The sequence below is a fragment of the Lepus europaeus genome, chromosome 1 (genome assembly GCF_033115175.1).
Source record: "Lepus europaeus isolate LE1 chromosome 1, mLepTim1.pri, whole genome shotgun sequence".
NCBI classification, from domain to species: domain Eukaryota; kingdom Metazoa; phylum Chordata; class Mammalia; order Lagomorpha; family Leporidae; genus Lepus; species Lepus europaeus.
Window position 1 is genome coordinate 14961655 of NC_084827.1, and position 13034 is coordinate 14974688.

Consider the following 13034-nt stretch of genomic DNA (forward strand, 5'->3'; position numbering starts at 1 on the left):
AAGCCATAAGCAAAGTGGAAGTTCTCTCCTCCCTTCAGAGGAAAGTTCATCCTTCTTTGGTAGCTAAATGTTTTAAAAGTTATTTATGTACTCTAGATACAATTCTTTCTCATTCTTTCATTTCAACAATGTCACTCAAAGAATGGTTTTAATTTTGATCAGGTTCAACTTACTATTATCTTACCTTTTGTGAGTAGTGCTTTTGGTGTCATTTTTAAGAAATCATTGCCCAAAAAGGTCACAGAAATGTTTTGCTTTAGAAGTTTTACAGTTTTAGGTTTTATATCTAGATCTGTGATGCATTTTGAGCTAGACTTTAGATGTGTTATAGTCTCATAACCAGCTCATGATTGAAATCCAAGCATGTTAACTATTCATTTTCCCTATTCAGTGCTCATCCTAACAGTTGCTAACTAATGACTAATTTCACCCATAAAAACTCCCTCTGAAATTCATGATAGCTGGGCTGGTGGACAGCTGCGATCAAGACACCAGAAATGGCACTGGCCGGAACCCTCTGGAACATGACCTCCTAAGGCCATGGAAGTTAATCAGACTCAGACTGGGATTCGTGATTAGGGCTACCTACTGCAACTGTGGCCGGAACTTAAATGCAGTAGGCACTTAGTTGAAAACAGAACCAAAGCTTTGTGTGACATATTTCTAAAGTAAACTATAGCCATCATTGCCACAGATGATGGGAGACCATGGGAAAGGCAGGAGGCGGTGCATGGAGGATGGTTCTGGGGATAGGCAGTGGCTCATTTCTACCTCACACAGGTCACATGACAGAGGCCTGGGGTGAGCTGGGGGAGATGGCAGGGGCCAGGACATCAAAGGTTCTTAAGGCCAGTAAGGAATCCAGACTTCAGAGAGACTAGTTAGGAAATTCTTAGGAATTGGAGGAGAGAGATTATGAGATCCTGAAGCTAGTGGCCGAGAGGAGAGAGAACCAAGGTTTATAGTACTAACTTCCTCTTCACAAATGACTGCAGAGACAAAAAAAATAATAGTCACCAAAGAATATAAAATTCAATAAAGTTTTCTTTTCCTTTTAATTGCTGGCATGTTGCTGTTGACCTCAACAGCATGACCTCAACATGACTTTGGCATTGAAGTTTTCTGCAAACACTGCTGATTGCACAGCAGGATGGGTGATTTTTCTGACACTGCACATGGAGGAACCCAACAGTGACAGGGTGACAGGAGTGGCTGCTGTACCCACGCAGAGCCCTCCTGATGGTGAGAGAAATCAGCTGATAAAGGTGACCCTCTTGGCACCCTGGATTCAAATGATGGTTTTATTTTTCTGAAGTTAAAATAGGAAAAAAAACTCAAAATCATTGATGGTCTCACCATGTCATTCCTCTATTGGGGGTGTCTTGTACCTTGTGGAGGGGGCTGCTTGGTGGCTGAGTGTGACCCACATTGACGCGGGATATATATCATGTGCTCTGGATGAGTCCTTCATCCAGAACCTGCTGGACTCGAGAGTGTGTTTTGGTTTGAACTTTAGCATCATGTTTAGTTGTCTCACTACAAGTCAAGGAAAGATAGTGTGCAGGACTTAAAATTCAGTCTTCCTCTTTAAAAAATTTTTCATTTGTTTACTTTCATTTTATTTGAAAGGCAGGGGGCAAGAGACAGATTTTCCACCTGCTGGTTCACTCCACGACATGCCTGCTATAGCCGGGACTGGGCCAGCTTCCAAACATGCACAGCCGTAGGCAGCTGGAATTGGAAGTGGAGCTGGAACTCCAGTCAAGCACTCTGATATGGAATGCAACTCTCAAGTCGTGTCGTAAACACTGTCGCAAACACTGAGCCCTAAAACTCAGTCTTCTTTGTTACTCATTCTAAAATTACATCTTTCTATTTTTAAGCTGATATTGAAGGAGATTTGGGATCAGCTGTATGGCTTATTATAAAGTTAATAAATAACACCCAGGGGCCGGCGCTGTGGTATAGGGGGTTGGGCTGCTCCACTTCCGATTCAGCTCTCTGCTATGGCCTGGGAAAGCAGTAGAAGATGGCCCAGGTCCTTGGGCCCCTGCACCCACATGGGAGACCCAGAAGAAGCTCCTGGCTCCTGGCTTTGGCCTGGCCCAGTCCAGGCCAGTGTGGCCATTTAGGGGGTGAACCAGTGGATAGATCTCTCTCTCTCTGGCCCTCCTTCTCTCTAACTCTGACTTTCAAATAAATACATCTTTAAAAATAAACAACCACCAAAACATGTTCAGTGTCATTAAGAACGGTACTGCCAAGACATGCAGAAATATAAAGGGCAGAACAGAGGTTAAGGATTTAAAAGGTCTTACTCAAACACGTTGAAAACATTCCACTTAGAGTTAGCCACACTATGGCTCTGCACGTACAACACATCATGACAACCACACAACCAGTGGCGTGAAGACAAGAGTAGGGATATCAATGAACTTGGCCTTCCTTTGTTTTTCTTTGCAACCCAGGTAACAGAGGATCAGGTGTTTTCTTTTGCTTCTGTCTACTGCATTAATCTATTCCTAGAAAACACCTCGTTTATTTCACTGTCAGCTTGTAAATAAATAGAAAACAAATCTCACAATTATCAGAAAACATAGAGCAAGGGCTTTTATTGCTGGATAGCTTTATAGAAGAAATAAGATCAGAAATAAAACGAACAAAAATAAATCCTGAATCTGAAATGCTATTTTCTCTTGTTCTCCTCTCAGGGTGCTTAGAAGCAATAATAATAATAATAATAATAATAATAATAATAATAATAATAATAAAAAGCCAGCGAGCAAGATAATAGAAAAAAAGTGACACACACCTGAAGGACATTGAAGTTCCGGCCTTATCTGAGACCCAAAGTCCTATTTACATTTTAAACCTAAATCTAGCAAAGACTTCAAAAAACCAAAAATATTCTATCAACTTTAATAACGTTCCCCGGTAATTCTGAAGAAAATGTCACACCAGGCTGTGCCCTTTCTCATCTCCGAGTTCTGATGCTGAAGTTTCCGAAGTGTATATCCAGCTGCCTGTGTGACATTGCTACCCAGTGAGTGTCTCACCAGAGCAATATCTTGAAAATGGAATTTTTAAATTTCCACGCCTCCCCCCAACCTTTCTCACCTCAGTTTTTGGCCCCCAAACTGGTGGCCCCTCTTGGGTTCCTTCTGTGTCTCACTGCCACCAGCCCCTGCACCCACTCCTGTCAATCAACAAAGGCTAAGAGCTCTGTCTTCAGCATTCGTCCTAAACCCAACCCTTCTCACTGCCACCTCTGTCATCTTGGTGCTCATAACTGGTCTCAGTGGTCAACCTATTTCCATTCATATTTCTACCCACAATCCCTTTTCCATGCAATAACCTGAGTGATCTTTTAACCGTGTTCATTTGTTAGTTCAAGTCTCTCCTCTGCTTAAAATCCTCCTATGGCTTCTTAGTACGCTCAGAATAAAATCTGTAGTCTTCACTTGGTCTGTCAGACCCTGGGGTAGGTCAGGCTGCCATCAGGCGGTAACCTCATTGTCTGCCTGATCCTCCCACGCCTCCCCACCTGCCTGCCTGCCTTGCTCAGCAGGCTGCAGTCAGAGGTCTCCCCTCTCTTACTCAGAACTGCCAAGCTTGATTTTTTTTAAGATTTATTTATTTATTTGAAAGTCAGAGTTACACAGAGAGAGGAGAGGCAGAGAAAGAGAGAGAGTGGTCTTCCATCCGATGGTTCACTCCCAAGATGGCCACAATGGCTGGAGCTCCGCCGATCTGAAGCCAGGAGCTTCTTCTGGGTCTCCCACATGGGTGCAGGGACCCAAGGACTTGGGCCATCTTCTTCTGCTTTCCCAGGCCAGAGCAGAGAGCTGGATCGGAAGAGGAGCAGCCAGGACTAGAACCGGCACCCATAAGGGATGCTAGCGCTTCAGGCCAGGGTGTTAAACCGCTGGGACACAGCACCGGCCCCCCAAGCTTGATTTTAAGACCTATGAGAGTGGTGCTCCTCCTTCTATCTGAAACTCTTCCTCTCTCTTTTTCTCAGGTGGCTCTTTCATGTCACTTTTCACATTTCTTCCTACCACTCAGCATAAAGCAAAAACATAGCAACCCAAATCTCCCTTTCCAATCAATTCCAGTCACTCCACTCTGTCCAGTAAGGTAGCACTGGGCACATGTGGCTACTGAGCACTTGAAATAGGCCTAAGTCCAAATTATGAGGGCAAAATACACAGATTTCAAAGGCTTAGTCCAAAACAAGTCCAAACAGTGCAAAATACATCATTAATTACTTTTACTTTAATTACATGTTGGCATGAAAATTCTTTGGGTATACTAAGTTAAATAAAATACATTATTATAATTTATCTTGTTTCCCTCAAAATGTGCCTGTGAGTTGAGTGTTTCTCATCTGAAATGCAAGGAACCAGAAGTGATTCCGATTTTGAAGTTTTTGGATTTGGGAATATTTGCACATACTTCTCCATTTGCGCATCCCTGATCCAAAAATCTGAAATCTGAACGTGGTCAGATTTTCCAGGATTTCAGATTTCATGCTGGGGATGCTCAGCCAGCATCAGGAAAAGGTAAAGGACCTATGCGCCTCGCATTCACAGTTCCCATTATCTTTCTATCAGCACTGACTGTTCCAGTTACGGTATTTCATCATGGTAGTTGCACTTACCTGAAATTGTCTTTTTTTTTGTTTACTTATTGGTTGTTTCCTCCTCTTAGAATGCAGTTCCACAACAACAAGGACTTTAAATGCTTTGTTCATTGCTGTCTCCCAAGTTTTAAAACTTTGGGGAGCTGGCATTGTGACACAGTGGTTAAGGTGCTTCCTGTTACGCTGGCATCCCATCTGGGCACAGATTCAAATCCTGAATGCTTCACTTCTGATCCAACTTCCTGTTAACGTGCCTGGAAAAGCTGTGGAAGGTGGCCCAAGTGCTTGGGCCCCTGCACCCGCATGGGAGACCCTGATCGAGCGTCTGGCCCCGGCCTCGCCCATTCCTGGCTGTTGTTGCCATTTCGGGAGTGAAGCTATGGATGGAAGATCTCTTTCTATCTCTCCCTGTAACTCTGGCTTTCAAATAAATAAATCTTAACAAAAACAAAACACAACAAAACAAAAAACATTGTATGGAACAAAGAAGGCCCTCAATAAATACAAGGATACTTCAAAAAGTTGTGTACATAGAATTAAAAGGGAAGTTTACTTTTGGTGCACAAATTTTGAAATTCATGCATAGCATGGGCCTGAGAAATGCATGGTCTGAAAAAGATGCATAGATTTCAAAATTTTTCTGTACCAAAATAAAGTTACCTTTTTAATACATTTTTCCACTGGCATTTTGAAATAGCCTGTATTAGCTGAGTGAATGAACAATTAAAGATTTCCTAGGGGCCAGCATTGTTGTTGGGGGTGGGGGGGTTAATCCACTTTTTGGGACACCAGCATCTAATATGAGCAGCGGTTCCAATCCTGGCTGCTCAGCTTCTGATTCAGTTCCCTGCTGATGCACCTGGGAAAGCAATGGAAGATGGCCCAAGTGCTTGGGCCCCAGCATCCCTGTGGGTGAGATGGGTGGAGTTGCAGGCTCCTGACTTTGGCCTGACCCAGCCCTGGTCATTGCATCCATTTGGGGAGTTAACCAGTGGGTAGAAGATTTCTATCCCCCTACATCCATCCTGTAAACCCTGCCTTTCCACTAACTAAGTAACAAAATAAATCTTTAAAAAAATTTTCTTTCTTAGTTCTTTTTACCTATCATTTCCATTTCCACAGGCTACCAAGGCTAATCAGAAATACTCTAAAAAAGGAGGGGAAGGATTAAGAGACCAAAAATATGGTATCTTTAACACTATTTTCTTGAGGGGCCAGTGTTTTGGCATAGTAGGTTAAGCCTCCACCTGCAGTGATGGTATCCCATATGGGTGCCGGTTCAAGTCCTGGCTGCTGCACTTCCAATCCAGCTCCCTGCTAATCTGCCTGGGAAAGCAGTTCTAGAAGAAGGCCCAAAACCTTGGGCCCCTGCACCCACGTGAGAGACCCAGAAGAAGCTCCTGGTTCCAGTCTAGGCTGCTGCAGCCATTTGGGGAGTGAACCAACAAATGGAATACTCTATCTCTCTCTCCCTCCACTCCCTCCCTCCCTCCATATATTTCTGCCTTTCAAATAAATAAATAAATAAATCTTTTTTTAAAAACTGTTTTCTTCAATTTTTATTTAACATAATGTCTTCATTTAGGTTGTATTGTCCTTTAAAGGGGGCATGGTTGTTGCATCTGTATATTCACTCCCCTTCTGACATTTACCTTAGCAAAAATATCAATGACAATAAAATCACAGTAATTGCAAAGCTACCAACTTTTCAACACTTACCATGTGGCAGGCAGTAGGCTAATTTTTATGACTTCATTTCTAAAGCCATGTAAGTTAGGAATTACCATTTCCCTTTTTAGGACAACTAAAGGGGAGATGTGCAAAGTCAATTCATGGACTCAGGCTCTCTGACACCTGAGATGGACATCGAAGTGCAGGTCATTACGATGTCCTGGGCCATGCCAGCTCCGAGTCACCACATTCACGATACAGCAGGTGCTCAGAGACTTCAAAGAGTGACTGATTAATGCTACCAACCAAAGGACAGCAGTAACAGTAGGAGTAAAAATGATGGCGATACTCCCTGGAAGTAAGCAAGTGACTGATGAACCCCAAGGTGCTCCAGTCACAGAGTCCTGTGCTTGGCGGTGTCATACCTCACTTCCAGGTGCAAGACTAGCAGGCAGCGGTCGGCCATATCCTGGAACGATTTGGCGAGTTCGCTCAGAGTCTGCATGATCTGCTCTGACATTGGGGGGAGGTCCATGTTCACGTGGCTCTCCTGAGCAGGAGAAAGTACTGAAAGAAAGGGCGGGGACAAATCAGATGCATACAGAATTTTTGGACATGATGTTGCTATTATCACCAACCTGCCCAATGCTAGTGTTGGAAGCATTAGAAATCCGAGACACGATAGGCTAGTGCTGTTCTTGGTAGAAGCTCAGGTGATTACTTAGAGTCTATTCACAGGATGATAGAACCTCAGAGTTGGAAGTGGCCTTAAGCGTTGTGTGTGCCAACCACTTGGTGTGCTTGTGTCTTGTCCATCTTCAAGTGGTTGCACACTCACACCCATACTTGTGGAATACTTTTGTGGCAGACTCTTTTCATCTCGGAAAGAGGCATCCACCTTACAGAGAGCCACCACCTGTCTTCATGAACTTGTAAGCATGAGTTCTGATTCCATCTAACTCGGCAGTCCTCCTTTCGTGTGTAAGAGCCTCAAGTACTAAGGATAACTCTTCAGGCTACCCTAAAGGCTTCACTTTTCTAGGCTAAATGTCTCCATTTCTTCAACCATTCTGAAAGTGATTGGATTGAGTCATTTTTTAACTCTCAGAATTTACTGACCAAAACATTCCGGGTCTTACGTATCTATCTCCCTTGAAATCTGAGACTCAACCCCAGGAAAAAGAAATACTACAGAGGGGTCAGGCCTGTCTGGATGCCAGCAGCTTGCCCTGGAGCTGCAAACCTGAGGGTGGAAGTGGTGGGTGCTGCACTGTACTTTAACTCAAGTATACCTTGTGGCCAGCTAAAGCCCTACAAAGGCCTTCTGGGAAAATTTGATAAATCTATCTTCTGTATCTTTCCAAAAATAATTTGTAAGATATTTAATAATGCTTGGATACTTTCTTCTGGAAAATACCAAGTAGCCAAGTACATAACCACATTTGTTTATCTCTAGACTTCGTTGTACTTCCGGTTCTCTACAACTTCTCAGAGATCATTAGGCAAACTTGTCAATCTCATTCAAAACTTAGTTCCCCGGAGCCTCAGGGCTGGCTTTGAGGCCTGTCTCCACCACTCATTTTCAGTGAACAACAGCTAATATTCAAGTTCTCTCTGCCTCATTTTCTTCTTCTGTTACATGGGGTTCACAGTACCTATGTCCTGGGGTTGAGTGCATAATTTAGAGAACACCTAACAACAGCATGTAAAACTCACCCAGTATTAACAAATCAAACCATAAACACGTATTACTCTTTCGCTTGTGATTTGTCTTTAATTCTTAATTACAGCCACAAGATGCTTATGATATAATTCCATTCATCCTAATGTTTAATATTTTAGTTATCAGTATTTTTAGCTTTCTGTCTAAAAGTGTTTCTCTGTGTATCACAGGCTATAGAGACCTTTGGAACAAGGCTATGTGGACTTAGGACATATGAGACTTGGCGAGGCATCACTGACTTACCAGGATGTTGGTCAACCCTACATGGCAGGGAGTCAACATCTGGCTACAACAGTGTCGACAGCCATGGCTGTATCTACTCTTGGACTTAGTCAAGCCCAGGTCCATATATAGACAACTAAGCCTTACAATTTCAAAGGCTAAATTTCCACACTTTAAAAAATTAAAATAATATGGCAAACATAAAAAAAAAAAGTTGTTCAAAGGAACTGATATTTAAGGAGGAAGGGGCAGTAGCAAGGTAGATTTTAATTTATTCCCAGCTTTGGCATCATCCTGGCTATTCACTATTGCTATCTGCTTGAGGCTGGGTGCATGGACACTGCCAACACCACCCTTAGCCTCTCTGCTCCTGTTTTTATTCAGTGTCTGCCTGCAAGGCAAGAGCATCGCCTTCATATTTTGTGTGGCAGGCTAGAGAAAAGCAACAGAGCTGCACTATTCCAGTATTTCTGAGGGCTTTAGGGCCTTTCCGGCCCTGGATCCCTCTGTTGACAGAACTGTCTGGGTATCAGTGAGAAGAGGTAGGGAGCGGACCCGGCACTCTGAGGATCTGTGGTTCAAAGCTATACTGACTGACCAGATTCTATCACAAGCACTTTGGGTATGTGCGTTATGGTGTAGTGGGTTAGGCTGTTGCTTGGGATTCCTGCGTCCCATATTAGCCAACTTGAGTCCCAGCTCCTCTGCTTCCAGTCCAACTCCCTGCGAATGCACCTGGGAAGGCAGCAGAAGATGGCCCAGGTACTTGGTTCCCTGTCATCCACATGGGAGCCCCAGATAAGAGTTCTTGGCTCCTGGCTTTGGACTGGCCTGGCGCTGGCTGTTGTGGGCATTTGGTGAATGAAATAGCTGATGGAAGATCTCTGCTTCCTCTTTTTCTCTCTCCAAAAAAAAAGGAAAAAAGGCAGCGAGATCTTCCATCCACTGGTTCACTCCCCAAATGGCCACAACAGCCAACGCTGAGCTGATCTAAAGCTAGGAACAGAAGCTTCTTCTGAGTCTCCCAAGTGGGTGCAGGGGCCCAAGCACTTGGTCCATTCTTTGCTGCTTTCCCAGGCGCATCAGCAGGGAGCTGGATCAGAAGTGGAGCAGCCAGAATGCCAACCAATTCCCATATGGGATGCTGGAGGCCCAGGTGGTGAATTTACCCACTACACCACAGCACCGGCCCAATATATAAATCTTTTAGAAAAGTATTCTTGAAAAGAATCCCACCAACAAACTAAGCAATCTGCCTTTCCTATTAAAATACATAACTTTGGAGTAAGTCAACAGCAAGATTAGCTGTTCAGGTAAAAGCTGGAACAGCAAGGCAAGAGGCATTTGGATAGCAGCACACTGTACGTTTAGTTTGATTATAGTTTATAGCAAAAACAAAGCTCTTCATTAAAGTAACAGGGAACATTATGCCCAGAGCTCTACTGAAAGCTGTCTTGTGAATTCCTGAGGGCTCCATGAAATTTACAAACTTTTCTTAAATAAGGAGGAGTCTACTAAATTGAGCAAGAAAATGCTGAGTATGGCAAACAAGGACAACACAAAACAATGAACTAGCTCTGAAATGTCAAATGGAAATATACAAAAATGCAATTGACAGAATTGGCCTGGGATGTTGTAGTTAAGATATGTTACTGAACACACACACACACACACACACATACACACTTAGAGGCAGCATGGCTATATTTTTATCTCCAGCATAGCTCTTTATACAAGCACAGTTCACATGTACCAGGGTTTAAAAATATTTGCACTTGATCACTTTATTAAGGCATGTCCCTTAAGTCATTTTTCTAAAACGGGATGAGTGACATCAGACCATTTATATTACTCTTGTCTCTTGCTGCTCTCATGACCACTGCACAGAAACACACATCTTTTTTCAATATTTTAACATCTGACTGTACCACAGTGATGTTTTAAAAACTCTATTTATTCATTTAAAGATGGTGAGGGAGAGTCAGAGAAACAGAGACAGAGGGCTTCTATCTACTGGTTTCCTCCTCAAATTTCCACAACAACCAGGGCTAAGCCAGGTCAAAGCCAGGAGCCCAGACCTCCATCCAGATCTCCTGGGTGGGTAACATGAGCTCAAGTGCTTGAGCTGACACCTGCTGCCTTCCCAGGGCATGCGCTGGTTGGAGGCGAGAATCAGAAGTGGAGCTGGAACCAGAACTCAGTTACTCTAGTGTGGACTGGATGCCTCAAGTGGCATTGTAACCACTGCACCACATGTCCACCCCAGAAGCACGTACCTTTAGGACTCCTCAGTGTTTGTGGGGTTTCCTGTGCTCAGCTGATTAGTCTATATGGGGAAGCTGAACTCTGGTCTCTGGAGCAGTCAGTGCCTTTTTGATGAGCCAGGTCCCTTCTCCCTGACCCACTCTGCTGTAACCCCTGGAAGGCCGAATGTGTGCATATCAAGCCCTCTTTGTGGTTGGAGGTGGCCACGTATTATATTCTGGCCAATGGTCCCTGAGCAGAGCCTTCTGTGGCTTCAGGGAAGGCTTTGGTTTCTCCAGATAAAAGCTGCAAGAGCTGTGCCCCTTCCCCCACCGTCCCCTTCTGGCTTTGACTGTGAGGGAGGTCTGACGTTGCAGCAGCCATCTTGCCACTGAGAGGAAGGACCGCGGCTCAGAGAGGAGCTGGTCCAGGGACTGTTGGGCCAATGGCCAAGGCCAGCAAGCACTTGCCTGCAGACTTCTTGTTAAATTCGGAAAACAAGCACCTCTGTCAGTCACTGCAAATTAAACAGCAAAATGACAAACCAAAACACCAAGCACGTGCTGCCAAGTTCAGTTCCAATCAGCCTGTGAAATGTGCAGTTCCAACGTCATATTCTGAGATCAAAACATTTCTTCTCCCTGCTCTTTGGGCCCCTCTGGTTCCTGGTGTTCTGCTCTAACTGCAGTCTCTTTAGCTTCTGCTCCCCTTGGTCCCTCCCCGGCCTTCACCAGGGACTGCATGAGCTACTCTTTCACCAGAAATCTCAACTGTCTTGGATCCTCTTCTTTCACCCTAACTTCCCGATAATTCCATCTGACCGTCGGCCGATAGCACCGTCCATCCTTTGCCAGAAAACAAAAGACGACGTTGATGCTAACGCGTCTTGGACTTTTCCTAAAGACCTTTCAGTGCCACTTTGTCGGTCCTCTCGCCAGAGCTTTTCCAAGTCCACGCTGCTCTCCTTGGGCCCTTTGTCCAACCTCTTTGCTATTATTATTCCCCTCCTGAGGCCCTAGGGTTCTTAGGAAGACGACTTCCAGAAAACTGTCCACACTTGCCTTCCATTCCCTCTTCTGTGTGGGCCAATCCTCTTTCCGCACTCACTTCTTTCTTTAATGGTTACTCTGATAACGGTCATCAGTGATATTCTTGCCACCAAATCTGCTGGGTGCCTGTCAGTGCCACTCTCATAAAAACTCCTCCACCTCTGACGTCACCGGCCATGACTTTGGCAATCACGTCTTCGCTTGGTCTCCGTGACACCCTGTTCTTCTGAGTGTTCTCTGACTTCTCTGCCGTTTCTTTCAGACTTCCTTCACGGAATCGTCTTACTTTGGTCCACCGCCAATGCTAGTGTCTCCAGAGATGTTTCCCTCTGTTGGTCTTCCTCACTTGCCGTGATGTTCCACCTTTAGCCTTTGAATTTTTATTTTTCTATTTTTTTAAGATTATTTATTCATTTATTTGACAGGTAGAGTTACAGTCAGTGAGAAAGAGAGAGACAGAGAGAAAGGTCTTCCTTCCATTGGTTCACCCCCCAAATGGCCGCCACGGCCGGCGCTGCCGATCTGAAGCCAGGAGCCAGGTGCTTCCTCCTGGTCTCCCATGTGGGTGCAGGGGACAAAGCACTTGGGCCATCCTTCACTGCACTCCCGGGCCACAGCAGAGTTGGACTGGAAGAGGAGCAGCTGGGACTAGAACCCGGCGCCCATTTGGGATGCCGGCACTGCAGGCGGAGGATTAACCAAGTGAGCCTCGGTGCCAGCCCCTAGCCTTTGTATTTTTATCTCTGAAATGATGACTCCTAAAGCTCATCGGGTTATTTACAAAACACCTCTACCAGTGCACCCCATGGGCACCTCAACTACAGTGTTCTCCTTCTCTATCAGCTTAGGAATGGGCATCACAGATATTGACCCTTTCCTCTCCAGCACACACTAACTGCTGCCGACTTTGTCAAATCTTAAAGTTTATTTTTCCTTTTCTATGTCAACTGCCACGTTCTTGGTTTATCTCCTGGAGGTTGCATCTCCTCCAGGTGCTCCTGCAACATCCAGCTCCTACTGCAACAGTCGTCTAAGTGGCACCGTTCCCGCTTGCCTGGCTCCTTTTTCTCTAATTAAATATATAAGGAACGCAGAGTTATTGATCTGAAACACACATTGAATGGTGTGAACTTCTTGTCTAAATAGCACCCATGTGTCTCACTGCCTAGGAATTAGACCGGCTCCTTAGCCAGGCTCTCCATGACTTCGCATTCTGCCCTACTCTCCAGTTTTCCTCCATTTCCCACCACTGGCTCCTTCCTCTCCAGCTCATGTCCTGCCAGGCCGCGGCCTCTGGCCATCGCTTCAGAGAAAATTCGCCAAGTATGACGTGGACATTATGCTGTGTTACAACTCCACATTTCTGAGAGCGCCGATTCCTCTCTCAAAACTATTCTTGCTTTCTCTAGGTTGAAAGTCCTTCCTGACGCTCCAGGCAGGATCGGCGGCTCTTCTAGATTTTTTTTTTTACCCCTTGTACAGC

At 44.8% G+C, this 13034-nt stretch overlaps 1 protein-coding gene across 2 annotated transcripts in view; it reads right to left on the reverse strand.

The window, feature by feature from the left end:
- EXOC4 (exocyst complex component 4) overlaps positions 1-13034 on the reverse strand; it is an 862020-nt gene that overhangs the window by 66962 nt on the left and 782024 nt on the right. For both annotated transcript variants that reach the window (XM_062198862.1, XM_062198781.1), the window contains exon 15: positions 6739-6880. In XM_062198862.1, coding sequence (XP_062054846.1) covers positions 6739-6880 — 142 coding nt within the window. The remainder of the gene's footprint in view (positions 1-6738; positions 6881-13034) is intronic.